The sequence below is a fragment of the Salmo trutta genome, unplaced genomic scaffold (assembly GCF_901001165.1).
Source record: "Salmo trutta unplaced genomic scaffold, fSalTru1.1, whole genome shotgun sequence".
In the NCBI taxonomy this organism is placed as follows: Eukaryota; Metazoa; Chordata; class Actinopteri; order Salmoniformes; family Salmonidae; genus Salmo; species Salmo trutta.
Window position 1 is genome coordinate 50,363 of NW_021822362.1, and position 14,875 is coordinate 65,237.

At 42.4% G+C, this 14,875-nt stretch overlaps 2 protein-coding genes across 2 annotated transcripts; both read right to left on the reverse strand.

Annotated features, from left to right (window-relative positions):
* Positions 1 to 946: 946 nt before the first annotated feature.
* On the reverse strand, positions 947 to 2,283 carry LOC115181962 (homeobox protein HMX3-like). Its single transcript, XM_029743651.1, has 2 exons — positions 1,875 to 2,283; positions 947 to 1,673 (listed from the first exon to the last, which is right to left on the reverse strand). The coding sequence occupies exons 1-2, from the start codon at positions 2,089 to 2,091 to the stop codon at positions 1,099 to 1,101; spliced, it is 792 nt and encodes a 263-aa protein (XP_029599511.1). The 5' UTR covers positions 2,092 to 2,283; the 3' UTR covers positions 947 to 1,098.
* A 3,549-nt stretch (positions 2,284 to 5,832) lies between these two features.
* On the reverse strand, positions 5,833 to 12,573 carry LOC115181970 (homeobox protein HMX1-like). The gene is made up of 3 exons (XM_029743657.1): positions 12,496 to 12,573; positions 10,220 to 10,891; positions 5,833 to 6,721 (listed from the first exon to the last, which is right to left on the reverse strand). The coding sequence occupies exons 2-3, from the start codon at positions 10,596 to 10,598 to the stop codon at positions 6,093 to 6,095; spliced, it is 1,008 nt and encodes a 335-aa protein (XP_029599517.1). The 5' UTR covers positions 10,599 to 10,891; positions 12,496 to 12,573; the 3' UTR covers positions 5,833 to 6,092.
* Between the last annotated feature and the right edge of the window lie 2,302 nt (positions 12,574 to 14,875).

The window sequence follows — 14,875 nt, forward strand, 5'->3', positions numbered from 1 at the left end:
TACGTCTATTGTCTTCGCTTTCATAGGATTTATTATGAAATGTGAATTCTGTGTTTCTATACCAGAATTGTGAAAAATCCACATTTAGCACGGGTTTCTTGAACCGTACTAATAGTTAGCAGACATATTGTTAATTGTTTGTGTGACATTTATGACATCTCTACATATAAACGGTGTTAGAGTAAATAGGATTTGTAAAACAACTCCAAAAAGCGTTACATCCGTTCCCCATAGATCCTACAACTGAAGGCTTTTAAGGCACAGCACAGCAAAACATAGTTTACATAAACCTTTGTATCAAACGATGTTTTTTATATACATAAAAACATTTTTTTAATGACAGATTCAGTCAATATTATAGTGTTACCCCGATTTGGGAAGAAATAAGAATGTTATACTTCTAATTGAAATAAACTTTAAACATGCGTAAAAATTTTTTTTAAAAATCCATTACATTAATTTTAAATACATAGGTAATTTAATTCATTTAAAATGCATTATAATACAGTACATGCATGCAAATATAATACCATCTTTGGCCGTGTTTAGACTGCTGGGAATGCTGTTGTTAATAACAGATTCAAAATATTAATATTAATAATAATAATTTAATAAATGATTATTAGACCCACTGTTTTAGGCCTACGCTGGTACCCTGAATACAGAAACAACTATCTATTATTAGAACATACAACTGAATATGGAGTTATTCTGAATGTCTTTGTGTGACAGGATATCCTGCAAATGTGTTCTTTAGTTTTATATCAACATTGTTGATGTCTGTCAATAAATACAATTTATTGACTATCAACGTGACAAGTAGAATCGGCCAGGCCTTGGGTCCACGGGCTATCCTTTACAAGTAGCCTATAAAGGCCTACATGGGCCAGACTCGACCTTACGTTTTTACCACGACGATGATGAAAAAAACCCCGCTAAATGCGGAAGCTGAAATTGGCATGATATATATCACCTTGTAAACAGTGTCTTTATGGCGATGATGCAGAAAAGTATATAGACCTAACCCTACGTCTCCTTCGAACAGACTAGGCCAAGTCTAAATAGGACTACGTCTCCTTTAAACCGACTCGGCCTTGTCTACAGGACAACGTCTCCTTCGAATAGACTAAAGTACTTGCTGGCATTGGAAAACCATAAATAATGCGTACTACTGCCAGGGTATACGATGGGCAGGGGCATCGGCATCAAGCATCTTCCTAGCAGGTTACTGTCTTTGTACAAAGCCGGGAGTTGTAGAGTCTTCCCCGGACCGGCGTCGGAGAAATCCCCGCCGGGACCATCTAGCGCTGTTGAAATCTGTCTTTTCAATTTATTCCTTCGATTCTGGAACCAGATTTTGACCTGCGTTTCCGTTAACTGGAGAGAACTGGCGAGGCAGGCGCGCTCGGCACTGCTAAGATACCGTTTCATATCGAAAGTAGATTCCAACTGAAAGATCTGTCTCTTGGAGAAGATGGTGCGTGTTTTTTTCTTGGTTATCAGTTGTTTTTTCTTGCCGCCGTTATCACCGTCCCCGGTGTGATGATGCGTCGAAGAGCAGTCGTCGCCGCTGTCCCCGCTTTCGAAGCAATTGTCGGTGATCTGTAACGAGTCTTCCCGGGTGATAGCGATGGCCTTGGGTCCTCCGGTTGGGCTACAGTCCTTATCCGGCTCTGAGAACGGAAATAGGACCGACATTATATTCCGCAATATATTTAGCTTGACGCTGACAGTTTATCAGTCTACAATATTATGCTACACGTACAACTGCATTAGGCCCGATGTGTTGAACCAGGCTACAAAAAGGCAGTTTATTCTGCTACAGTGCAGTGTTAAACATTCATATTTTACCATATTAGGCAACAGTTGCCTACCTGCATCGTGTAGCCTTGTCGCGGGGTCCATTCTCCGTTGATGGTCATCGAACCAGTACAGCCCCGTGTTATTCTGTAGCCTGCTACCGGAATGACAGCTGTCAACTGTCTTCCTACCGTTACCGCTCGAGTTTGTCTGCAGGTTCAGAATATTGTCTATGGTGAATTTGAGAGACGCGGCAGTCGGCCTGCACGGCGCGTCCACTTTGCTCATCATTTAGACAAATGGCCTCTTTTCTCCCGCAAGGAATTTTTGGAACCAAATGTCCCTGCGCTCTAGAAGTGGAACTTAGAACTCTCTTTCTCTCTTCTTAACGACGTCTTGACGCTCCACGCACCATTACTCCGTGGGAGGATGATGAGGAGGTTGGACTGGGGCTTTCACCGCGCGCCTCTCTCTCTCTCTCTCTGCCTCTCTCTCTCCCTTCTCTCTCTCTGTCTCTCTCTCTCTCTGCCTCTCTCTCTCCCTTCTCTCTCTCTGTCTCTCTCTCTCTCTCTCTCTGCCTCGCCTGTTACTTCCACGGACCGGATGGAACGTTGGTGCGCCCTCGTCCATTGGACAAGAGGAGTGCCTGCGAGGGGCCAATTGCATCAAGGGGAGGGGAAGAGAGAGAGAGAGAGAGAGAGAGAGAGAGAGAGAGAGGGGAGTCTATTCCATTCTTCATAGTTTTTCACCTTCTTTTGTTGAGCCTGGTATCTGGTATAAAGGCTAGGAAATGAAGAATGGAAATGATTCATTATAAATAATTGAATTTGAGGTGTTCTGCATTTGAGGAAAAGGCTATTTTATTATTCTGCAGTCATGGCTTTGGGCTGGTGAATTTATAATGTGTAGCTATAGACCCTACAGTTCTGCCGTAGAAGGTAGGCTACCTAATACATCATTGTTAGACTTACCAGCTGGTTCTGGCCGGGTCCAAACCCGATGTTCACCAGAAGTGTTGTCGTTGGGAGAAGGGGACGTGGATTACGGGGTTTCAGCGTTTTTTTTATATGACTAACAAGCGTTATTAATGAAGTTCACGTTTTAACGAGGCCTTTTCGATGAGCTGTAGTTTTCAAAGTAAAAGACAAGAGAAATACCAATATAATTATATATTATAAATAGTATTTATATTAATTTAGCTGGAATAACATATTGAACACAACATTTACTGTAAGTTAAAATAGCCTATAGGTCTATTTCTATGTTTTACCATTTCCATTTCATTTAGGCCTGCATTGCAATTTGTATTTATTTGCATCTTCTAAAATCGTTAACTGATAGAACATATAGAATAGAACGCTTCAGAACGCTTCCAAACGTCATACTTGAGTCCTTTGTTGAGTCACAGTAAAGATGCCTTCATAGAAAATGACTCAAGTAAAAATTGAAAGTCACCCAGTAAAATACTACTTTGAGTAAAAGTCTAAAAGTATTTTAGTTTTAAATATACTGAAGTATGAAAAGTAATTGATGAAATATACTTAAGTATTGAGAGTAAAAACATAAATCATTTCAAAGTCCTTCTACTAAGCAAACCAGACAGCACCATTTATTAATGTTTTTATTTTATTCACGGATTGCCAGGGGGGACACTCCAAAACTCAGACGTAATTTAACAAACGAAGCATTTGTGTTTAGTGAGTCCGTCAGATCAGAGGCAGTAGGGATGTTCTCTTGATAAGTGCGTGAATTGGACAATTTTCCTGTCCTGCTAAGCATTCAAAATACAAGTACTTTTGGGTGTCAGGGAAAATGTATTGAGTTAAAAGTACATTCTTTTCATTAGGAATGTTGTGAAGTAAAAGTAAAAGTTGTCACCAATATAAATAGTAAAGTAAAGTACAGAAACCCCCTAAAAACAACTAATTAAGTAGTACTTTAAAGTATTTTTACACCACCGTGTTTTGCACAAGGCTATGAGGTATAGGCCTATAATCAATATTATGGCAGAAAGACTCAACTCTATTGTGCAGAACATGGGCCTTTTTAACTATTTAACTAGGCATGTCAATTATTATTTACCAATGACAGCCTACACCGGCCAAACCCGGACGACGCTGGGACAATTGTTCGCCGCCTTTACGGGACTCCGAATCACGGCCGGTTGTGATACAGCCTGGATTCGAACCAGGGTGTCTGTGGTGACGCCTCTAGCACTGAGATGCAGTGCCTTAGACCGCTGCGACCACTTATTTATATAGACCTAGACTGTGTTTAGGCTAGGCTACTTTTATCCATATGATATTGAGCATATTGAAGACTGTTTCATGTCCCGAATAAAGTCTAGTTCTAAAACCTTCTATTGTATTGTTTGTTGAGATGATAATCGTGACGATATTGTTTGTCCATTTTACAGATAAACCATAGCAGAAGGAATTTGAATTAGTCTCCGTTATTTTACCCTGGAAACCCCGCGGCCATACATTCTCCCAAACGCAAAACGTCTATCGTCTTCGAAGGGATTTGGTTGTGATGAATATCGTTAGCATTGTGTTGTTTCACTCCTAAATATGTGTTGTTCTCGGAAGTTATCTCATGTATCCTTCTCCCGAAGGAATGGCGTCTCCCACATACAGGCAGAGGCTCCTGAATGTTTCATCATAATTAATACATATTTATGACAACAAAGTAAAAGCGTTGTTGACAGTAATGCTATAATCTCCGCATTACACACATAAAGCCTGTTAGTTCGGATTATAAGAAATGCTACTTTAGTGAGTCCGTGAATCCTCTGAATAAAACGTCTACCTGTTTTGTAAATAAATAAGATATAATCATAGTTTTATTTTATATTTAACCTTTATTTAACCAGGTAGGCCAGTTGATAACAAGTTCTCCTTTCCAACTGCGACCTGGCCTTACTAGCCTACTACGGGCCATATAGAAATATGAGGCCTACCAAATAGGTCTATAAACCAACTATATTGTTCAACACTTTCTTATACAGTAGTCTAGTGTACTGAGGCCCACATTCACAACTTGGCAGCTGCCAGCCAGCTCAGGCCTGGAGTTGTAGTAGCGTGATGTCATATTATATAATAGTGCCTATAATTCATTTGTCCTTTCGATGACCCCGTGTGTTTATAAATATGAATGATGACATAAAACCATATTTCCTCTAATGAAGAGACGGGTGTTTTTTCTCTCCCCACAAAGTGAGGAGGGCAGTTCAGTTGTAGGGCAGAGAGCATGTTAGGCCTGCATGCCGGGCACCGCCATGTTAAAAATAATTCAATGAAGTCAAATGTTTTTTCCCCCCAGGGGTAAAAAATGAAAACGTGTCGCGAGCTTCTTTTATAAAGAAAATATATTTATATATATCTTTTCAAATGGGCATTTTGGTTTTGTTCTCCGCTCCCCTACAGCTTTAGGCTACACACTTCATGTTGTAACTTGTAAAATGAACGTGTATTAAGTGAAGGTCTTTCCGCTGATATGTGTCAGAAGCAGCGCTGCCGAGGAGGAGGACTTGGGTAGTTAGCTGCGTATTATCTATTCTGTCCTCCTTGGTGTCTATTCGACGGAAGTAAAACTCGCGAAATAAGATGTGGTAGTTTATATTTGTAGTCTATAGTCAGGGAGGAGCCAAAAGACTGGGTAAATTCCGATCAAATTACAATCAAATTACTACTTACAATTTCACATGGATTGATCCACTGTAGGCTACAAATCATTACAATCCAGACGGACAATTTTTTCCCCAAGAAGCAACCTAATATCACAGTCATGTAGGTTCAACTACACACACACACACACACACACACGCACACACACACACACACACACACACACACACACACACACACACACACACACACACACACACACACACACACACACACACACGTCACTCATCTCTTGTGATTCGTTTATTTAGAGAGCTATATTGTGGGGGGGAAAAATGACGTTAGAAACTGGCTTTGAATATAAAAGTCTTTGCACAAATAAGTGTGTATTAAAAACATAACAATATGGGCCGGCACAACACTATCATTATCTAGTGTGGCGATAATATAATAAAAGTAGATGTGTAACGTTTAATACAATTACAACATTTTAAAAACACCGCGATCCATTGTAAGCCTAAAGGCCATTTCTTCTAAACTGTTTTCCTTGTATAGTTTTCTGCGGCCATTGCAGTTATTGTTATTGCACGATTCTCTATCTTCAATAATTGAATAAATAATGGACGTGACTTGAAGAAAAACAAAACGAAAGCTCGATAATGGCGTTTACACCAACCCGGTCATTTGCGAGCGTAGTAAACTCATGGAGTGAGCGAATGAGGAGAAGGGATAGTTCACAGGGTTTGAGAAACTCATCAAATGTGGGGAGACCTGGGACGCGTTGATGTCGAAACCAAACGTCGAGGGCGTGGAGTTTTCGTGATATAGAATCGGTACTCTGACTATCCGTTGGGACGAGTGGGAAACGTTTACGGCCTCTAGATCCGCGGCCAACTGTCTCTTCCATTTGTTCCGTCGATTCTGGAACCAGATTTTCACCTGCGTTTCCGTTAACTGGAGAGAAGCCGCGATACCTGCCCGTTCAGAACTGCTGAGGTACCGTTTCATATCGAACGTCGACTCCAACTGAAACACCTGATTCCGACTAAAAACTGTTCTGGTTTTCTTCTTCCGCACAGAGCTCTGGTCCAGATGGGCTTCCTGGTCCGACTGATCTTCAAAGGCATTCTGCGTCTCGTCGTTATCGTCTGTCAGGCTGCTGTCCGCCGTTTTCCGTCCCGTTTTGTCGCTGCCTTCAGTGGGTTCTTCTGACACCGCGGGAGAGACAGAGTCTCGGTCGCTGGCTGAGTGGGAGCAGCAACGGTCATCTGAGCATCTACTGTCCTCTTTGGGATCTGTGGGAAAAAATACAACGTGAATAAAATGTGACTCGAATACGGACACATGGCATCAAAGTCAGAATGATTTCAATAGGCTGTTGCTGAGAACAGAAGTTGGCCATAAAAACAAAGGGTTAAAATATAGGCCTGTAGCTATAGTTAATCTTTGAGCTTAAAGAGTAACAGGATGGAGAGATGACTGATGGAGAGATAACTGATGGAGAGATAACTGATGGAGAGATAACCGATGGAGAGATAACTGATGGAGATAACCGATGGAGAGATATCTGATGGAGAGATAACCGATGGAGAGATAACTGATGGAGAGATAACTGATGGAGAGATAACTGACGGAGAGATAACTGACGGAGAGATAACTGATGGAGAGATAACTGATGGAGAGATAACCGATGGAGAGATAACTGATGGAGAGATAACTGATGGAGAGATAACTGATGGAGAGATAACTGATGGAGAGATAACTGACGGAGAGATAACTGATGGAGAGATAACTGATGGAGAGATAACCGATGGAGAGATGACTGATGGAGAGATAACTGATGGAGATATCTGACGGAGAGATAACTGATGGAGAGATAACTGATGGAGAGATAACCGATGGAGAGATAACCGATGGAGAGATGACTGATGGAGAGATAACTGATGGAGATAACCGATTGAGAGATAACCGATGGAGAGATAACCGATGGAGAGATATCTGATGGAGAGATAACCGATGGAGAAATGACTGATGGAGAGATAACTGATGGAGATAACCGATTGAGAGATAACCGATGGAGAGATAACCGATGGAGAGATATCTGATGGAGAGATAACTGATGGAGAGATAACTGATGGAGATAACCGATGGAGAGATATGTGATGGAGAGATAACCGATGGAGACATAACCGATGGAGAGATAACCGATGGAGAGATAACCGATCTAGAGATATCTGATGGAGAGATAACTGATGGAGATAACTGATGGAGATAACCGATGGAGAGATATCTGATGGAGAGATATCTGATGGAGAGATAACTGATGGAGACATAAACGATGGAGAGATAACTGATGGAGAGATAACTGATGGAGAAATAACTGGATGGAGAGATAACTGATGGAGAGATAACTGATGGAGATAACTGATGGAGAGATAACCAAGCTGACCAAGGTAGTCAGGGGGTCTATGCATTTTTAATAGCAGAATGAGGTCAAAACCGCACCCTATTCCCTATATAGTGAACTACTTTAGACCAGAGCCCTATTCCCTATATAGTGATCTACTAGTGACCAGGGCCCTATTCCCTATATAGTGCACTACTAGTGACCAGAGCCCTATTCCCTATATAGTGAACTACTTTAGACCAGAGCCCTATTCCCTATATAGTGAACTACTAGTGACCAGAGCCCTATTCCCTATATAGTGAACTACTAGTGACCAGAGCCCTATTCCCTATATAGTGAACTACTTTAGACCAGAGCCCTATTCCCTATATAGTGAACTACTTTAGACCAGAGCCCTATTCCCTATATAGTGAACTACTTTAGACCAGAGCCCTATTCCCTATATAGTGAACTACCAGTGACCAGAGCCCTATTCCCTATATAGTGAACTACTTTAGACCAGAGCCCTATTCCCTATATAGTGAACTACTAGTGACCAGAGCCCTATTCCCTATATAGTGAACTACTAGTGACCAGAGCCCTATTCCCTATATAGTGAACTACTAGTGACCAGGGCCCTATTCCCTATATAGGGCACTACTTTAGACCAGAGCCCTATTCCCTATATAGTGAACTACTAGTGACCAGGGCCCATAGGACTCCAAAGTATAGAGAATAGGGTGCGATGGGATATAACCTTGTGCCTGTACGGCTGTTCTGAAGAGACCAAGTCCCCTGTCCCCCTGGGTCATCCACTCGGACAAACTAATTACACTCTAGAGCCTTTAATGAGTTTGGAATGGCTGCTGGTACTTTCAGACTAGAGAGAGAGAGAGAGAGAGAGACAGAGAGAGAGAGGGAGAGAGAGAGAGCGAGAGCGAGAGAGAGACAGAGAGAGAGACAAAGAGAGAGAGAGAGAGAGAGAGAGAGAGAGAGAGAGAGAGGGGGTCCAAACACTAGCTCGCTGCTTCTGTTAGCTTTACCAAATGAAGCATACTTTTTACCAGGGCCCTGGACTCGTTAACCCTCTCCCTCTATCAGTAGACAGGCTGACCAGACAGGAACAGAGAACACTTCCCTCTATCAGTAGACTGGCTGACCAGACAGGACCAGGGGACGCTTCCCTCTATCAGTAGACTGGCTGACCAGACAGGACCAGGGGACGCTTCCCTCTATCAGTAGACAGGCTGACCAGACAGGACCAGGGGACGCTTCCCTCTATTAGTAGACAGGCTGACCAGACAGGACCAGAGAACACTTCCCTCTATCAGTAGACTGGCTGACCAGACAGGACCAGAGAACACTTCCCTCTATCAGTAAACAGGCTGACCAGACAGGACCAGAGAACACTTCCCTCTATCAGTAGACAGGCTGACCAGACAGGACCAGAGAACACTTCCCTCTATCAGTAGACTGGCTGACCAGACAGGACCAGAGAACACGTCCCTCTATCAGTAGACAGGCTGACCAGACAGGACCAGAGAACACTTCCCTCTATCAGTAGACAGGCTGACCAGACAGGACCAGAGAACACTTCCCTCTATCAGTAGACAGGGTGACCAGACAGGACCAGACAATCCCAATATGGCACCCTATCCCCTATATAGTGCACAACTTTTAACCAGGGCATATGGCCATATGGCACCGAGTTTGGTCTAACGTAACACTAACCCATCCATAGGGTCCTGGTTAAAAGTAGTGTACTATATAGGGAATAGGGTGCCATTTGCGATGCAGCCATAGTGACGGGCAGAGTGCGTAATTAGAGATATAGGCTTAGCAATGATGCGCGATAGGACTATCACGACCGCGATAGGACTCTCACGACCACGATACAGACGTAACATATTGTGAGATGTTCTTGTCCCAGATGTAGTTACATGTACTTACTGCGACATGCATGGAGAAATGTGGTTAAACCACCTGGGCAGGTCTCCCTGGTAAAATAGTTTGTGTTTTGTTTTTTACCTGAATGGGACTGATTAAATAAAGGTTATTATGGGATGTTCTAGGCCCTAGATGTAGGCTACAGGCCTAAAACCTCGTGTTGTTACAGCCTAATATAACTGGACCATTCAAGCCCTTTGATCGCAATGAGAAGCTGTTTTTTATATACACAATATACACTATCCTACCAGCTTCTATCATGCAGTCAAAGATAATTATAGGAATATTTATCTAACGGAATATAGACAGATTACTGTATTGCCCATACAGTCACATTTAAACGATGTCTCTTTGGGCGTTTTATTTACAATGGAACTCATACCGTAGATTCGATTATACAGTTAAAAAAACAATTAAACACAACTATTTATCCATTAAAATAAACATATAGGCTACTTACTGCTGGACCTTTTCAGACTGAGTGGTTTGACGTTAACGGCTGCTCTGTACCGTTCTAACCGGGAGTCTCTCCGGGGGGAACCCTCGGCGCCGAGGCCGGGGCAGGCTGCCTCTTGACCGGCCACTTGGCTGGGATGTCCCGCTAAGACTCGGCTAGGATAGACCATCTCATTCCTCTCCATACTCTCCTCCGCGGTCCTGCTACTATACTGGCTGCTGTTGTTGTTGTTGACCTGTCTGTTGAAATACGTTGACTCTCCATTCTTCCTCGAGCCGAGTAGGTTTTCGATGTAAAACGAGGAGACATTTGACGTTGTCGAAGCCTGAGTGTCTGTCGCCTTGTCGTGCATGATGTTTTTAAGTTGAGAAAACATGCACATTTCCTGGCCACTCGAATAAAACAATCACGACGGGTCTTCCTGCGTCCGTCCAAACCGTCAATACAGTTGACGACGAGCACGTGTGTTCTATTACTCCGCACAACAAAACGGTTATTTTCGTTGTTGATGTGCGTCCCGGCCAGAGCTTAAAAGCATCGTCTCAAACGGGTTTCTCCATTCTCCCCTGTTTATAAATGATAAATCCTTACCGAAACGTGGAAATCGTTACCAGGGAGGCCCTGGAGCTCCGTGGCGCCAGCACAGCACCGGGCAGACACCGGAGAGGAAGTAGCCTACAGCGGGAAGAGAGTCAAGTCAAACGGTTGACGAGCGGAGGGTATCCGCTGATTGGACAAGCACAATAGCAAATGGGATTACTCCAGGAGAGGAGAGAGGTTTCCGTCGCAAATGGCACTCTATCCCTTACACAGTGCACTACTTTTGACCACAGCCTTACAGACCCTGGTCAAAGGTATGCACTATAAAATAAATAGGGTACCATTTGGGACGGAATCGAGAATTACTCTGTCTGACGGGGACTCGCCTCTCGCCTCCCCTCAGCTCCTGCCGAGTGCGCGCGTGTGTGTGCCTGCGTGCACCTCCAGGGCCAGGGAGACCCCCCCCCCCCCGTCAGTCAGTGAAAGAGCCTTTATTTGGGTCAATTAGGAGGCAAATGAAAATACAGGAAGAGATAGAGAGCACAGTCCTCCTCCTCGTGGGTCCCGTATGGTTCCACAGCGCTATAAGCTGAAAGGAAGAGCCGTCCGTATCTACTACTGTACATACAACACCGCCTGTTGGCTAACCGGGAAAATGCAGTATGCTGCTTGTCATGTAGGCTCGAAAAAAAGGGACTCCAAAAGCATCATAGTTTTGATGCTTTTGAGCCCATTTTCTTGTAGACGAAAACTGCGCTGCGTATAGCTCTGCGTATAGCTCTGCGTATATCTCTGCGTATAGCTCTGCGTATATCTCTGCGTATAGCTCTGTGTATATCTCTGCGTATAGCTCTGCGTATAGCTCTGCGTATATCTCTGCGTGTATCTCTGCGTGTAGCTCTGCGTATATCTCTGCGTATATCTCTGCGTGTAGCTCTGCGTATATCTCTGCGTATAGCTCTGCGTATATCTCTGCGTATATCTCTGCGTGTAGCTCTGCGTATATCTCTGCGTATAGCTCTGCGTATAGCTCTGCGTATATCTCTGCGTGTATCTCTGCGTGTAGCTCTGCGTAAAGCGTTAATTGGTTCTATTGTAGAGCAGGGAAGATAAACAGCTACTGATCGACACAAAGCACCCTGATGATTTATCGCTGGTATTTTGCTGATATCATTCCTTACAGATGAGAAGCTTTCACTAGAGAAATGATCTGAGTGTTAATACGGGTTCTTGTTAATGGGACAGTGTCTGTCTACAACCATCACACTAGTAGTAGTACATAATACCATTTAAAAATGCTGTAGTGCGAATTAAAGTTATAAACGTATCGTTTTATTTATCATTATCGCTTCAATTCAGGCAATTTACCGAAATATGGATTTTTTGGTCAATATTTTCCAGCTCTACAGGATAATTAATGTAGGCTTACCTGTGGGAGTATATAGGCTAAATATGTTTAGTTATTTTGTCTCTCCATTCTGTTTGTGTATTATTAGTGCACTGTGTAAGGTGACCTTTACCGGGACCACTGGCTCTCCTCACCGCGCCTCTCTCTCTCTCTCTCTCTCTCTCTCTCTCTCTCTCTCTCTCTCTCCCCTACCCCCTCTCTGTCTCTCATAGTACCTATAGGCCAGAGTTAGCCTTTGACCACGGATCAGAGAGCACGCTCCTCTTTACACGACACTCAATAACGTGAATAAAACGGTAGTATGACCCCGGTGCATAGAGAGGTCACGCACCTGTCACGTCTGGTTGGAGTGAAGGCCGTAATAGCGCGTGGTTCATTGTTGATGACGTCTTGTATTTTTGGGGTCTCTTAATCTTTGTTCTACAAGGGAAGAAAAACAAAAAATTATAATTATGTTATTTGATATATTTTATGAGTGAATTTATTTATTTACTTAGGCTACTTTTATTTATTTACTGAAGTATTGAAAGCCTGTTTTGGTGAACAAAATGAAATGCTGCATTGTTCAAAACTTGAGCGCAAACTGATTAGACCTACAATCCATCTCTTACATTGTTTATTAATGCAGCTCATAAATACAACCCCCAAATATATTGTCATATAGGCCCACTGAGTTTCCACATCATTTGTATTTCAATCCGTCTTTTTGGGTTGACCATTAAAATATCGTAAGAAATGAATGAGAATTTGTGGCACATAATTAAAAATAAAATAAAAATAAAACCTTATACGGAACATAATTTGTTTACGTCGTCATTAAGCCCAATTGATACTATAATAGTTGATTGAATTCATCCACAGAAAATAAAGTCATCAACTAATCCAATAACTCAAAGAGCAGTAAGACTTATTTACGGGATCCAACGCAGAGGTTTTCTCTGGGTCATCCTTGTAAAAACATTCCTGCAGCCATGCCGCATTGACACTGTATTCGATAAAAACAATGTTAAATCTACTTTTTTTTATTCCTGCCCGAATTAATCACATTGTTGATTAAAAAAATAAAATAATACTTGGCCTGTTTGTAGGTTTATTCTTTGTGCTAAATATTACTAAAATGTTACAGTTTTGTCAGGTCGGATTTGTAATTTAATGTGTAGCCTAACAACGTCTGATCATTTACGAGCGGAGTGACCTGTCAGGTGTCCTTGATAGAAGACGCATTGTTTCACTCCGTTAGATTATGGTGATTCATTAGGGTTATTATGGTTATGCCTATTATCACTCGGAATACCTTGAATTTGAACGTTGAAAACAAACCACTTCGCCTGCTACGTCTAGCCTGAGTCCTTTAATAGGCGGACCAGTCATCCGTCGTATCCGCACTGGGCAAAAACTGGTTGAATCAAAGTTTGTTTCCACGTCATTTCAACCAAATAAAAATGAATGTGAAAACCTTGAATCAACGTGGACAAACCATTAGATTTGCACAAAGTCATCAAGGTAAATTCATTTCCAATTTTGTTTACCTAACTTTTAACCTAAATCCAATGACACGGTGACTTTTTGTTGTTGTCGCAGTTTCACATCGAATTCACAATAGTTGAAAAGTTGAAACATAAATCAAAATTAGACGTTGAAATGACGTCTGTGCCAAGTGGGATCTCGTGATTTAAAAAAATATATTTTATTGTAATTCATCCAAAATATCTTTTAGGTTTAATCATCGTTCCCATATAGGCCTGTTCTTCAATAAATACATAATAAATAAAGGCCAGTGTTAAATGAAAGTTATTAACTTATCTGATCTAATGTAATGGGAAGTCATTGAGCTTGAACACAACACTACAACCTACCCGCGCTCTCACCAAACCAGGGAAATGGATACGTCCCAAATTATACCCTATCCCCTATATAGTACACTACTTTAGACCAGAGCCCTATGACACCCTATTCCCTATATAGTACACTACTTTAGACCAGAGCCCTATGACACCCTATTCCCTATATAGTACACTACTTTAGACCAGAGCCCTATGACACCCTATTCCCTATATAGTGCACTACTTTAGACCAGAGCCCTATGACACCCTATTCCCTACATAGTACACTACTTTAGACCAGAGCCCTATGACACCCTATCCCCTATATAGTACACTACTTTAGACCAGAGCCCTATGACACCCTATCCCCTATATAGTGCACATATGTTGGTAGTTGTTGTAAAAGTTATTTCCTGAACAATTCCAATAATTGTTTTCAGCTTCGGGTTTAGGTGTGTGTGTGCTGGTGTGTGTGTTGGTTTGTATGTGTGCTGGTGTGTGCGTGTGTGTGTGTGCTGGTGTGTGTGTGTGCTGGTGTGTGTGTGTGTGTGCTGGTGTGTGTGTGTTGGTTTGTATGTGTGCTGGTGTGTGTGTGTGATCTATTCAAGACCTTGTTCTGTAGACCTGTCCACATGTTTAACCAACTATAGCTGCTCTGATTCAGCCTGCATCCCTAATGTTAACCTGTTCCCTGTATAGTAGACCAGAGCCCTAATGTTAACCTGTTCCCTGTATAGTAGACCAGAGCCCTAATGCACCCTGTTCCCTGTATAGTAGACCAGAGCCCTAATGTTAACCTGTTCCCTGTATAGTAGACCAGAGCCCTAATGGCACCCTGTTCCCTGTATAGTAGACCAGAGCCCTAATGCACCCTGTTCCCTGTATAGT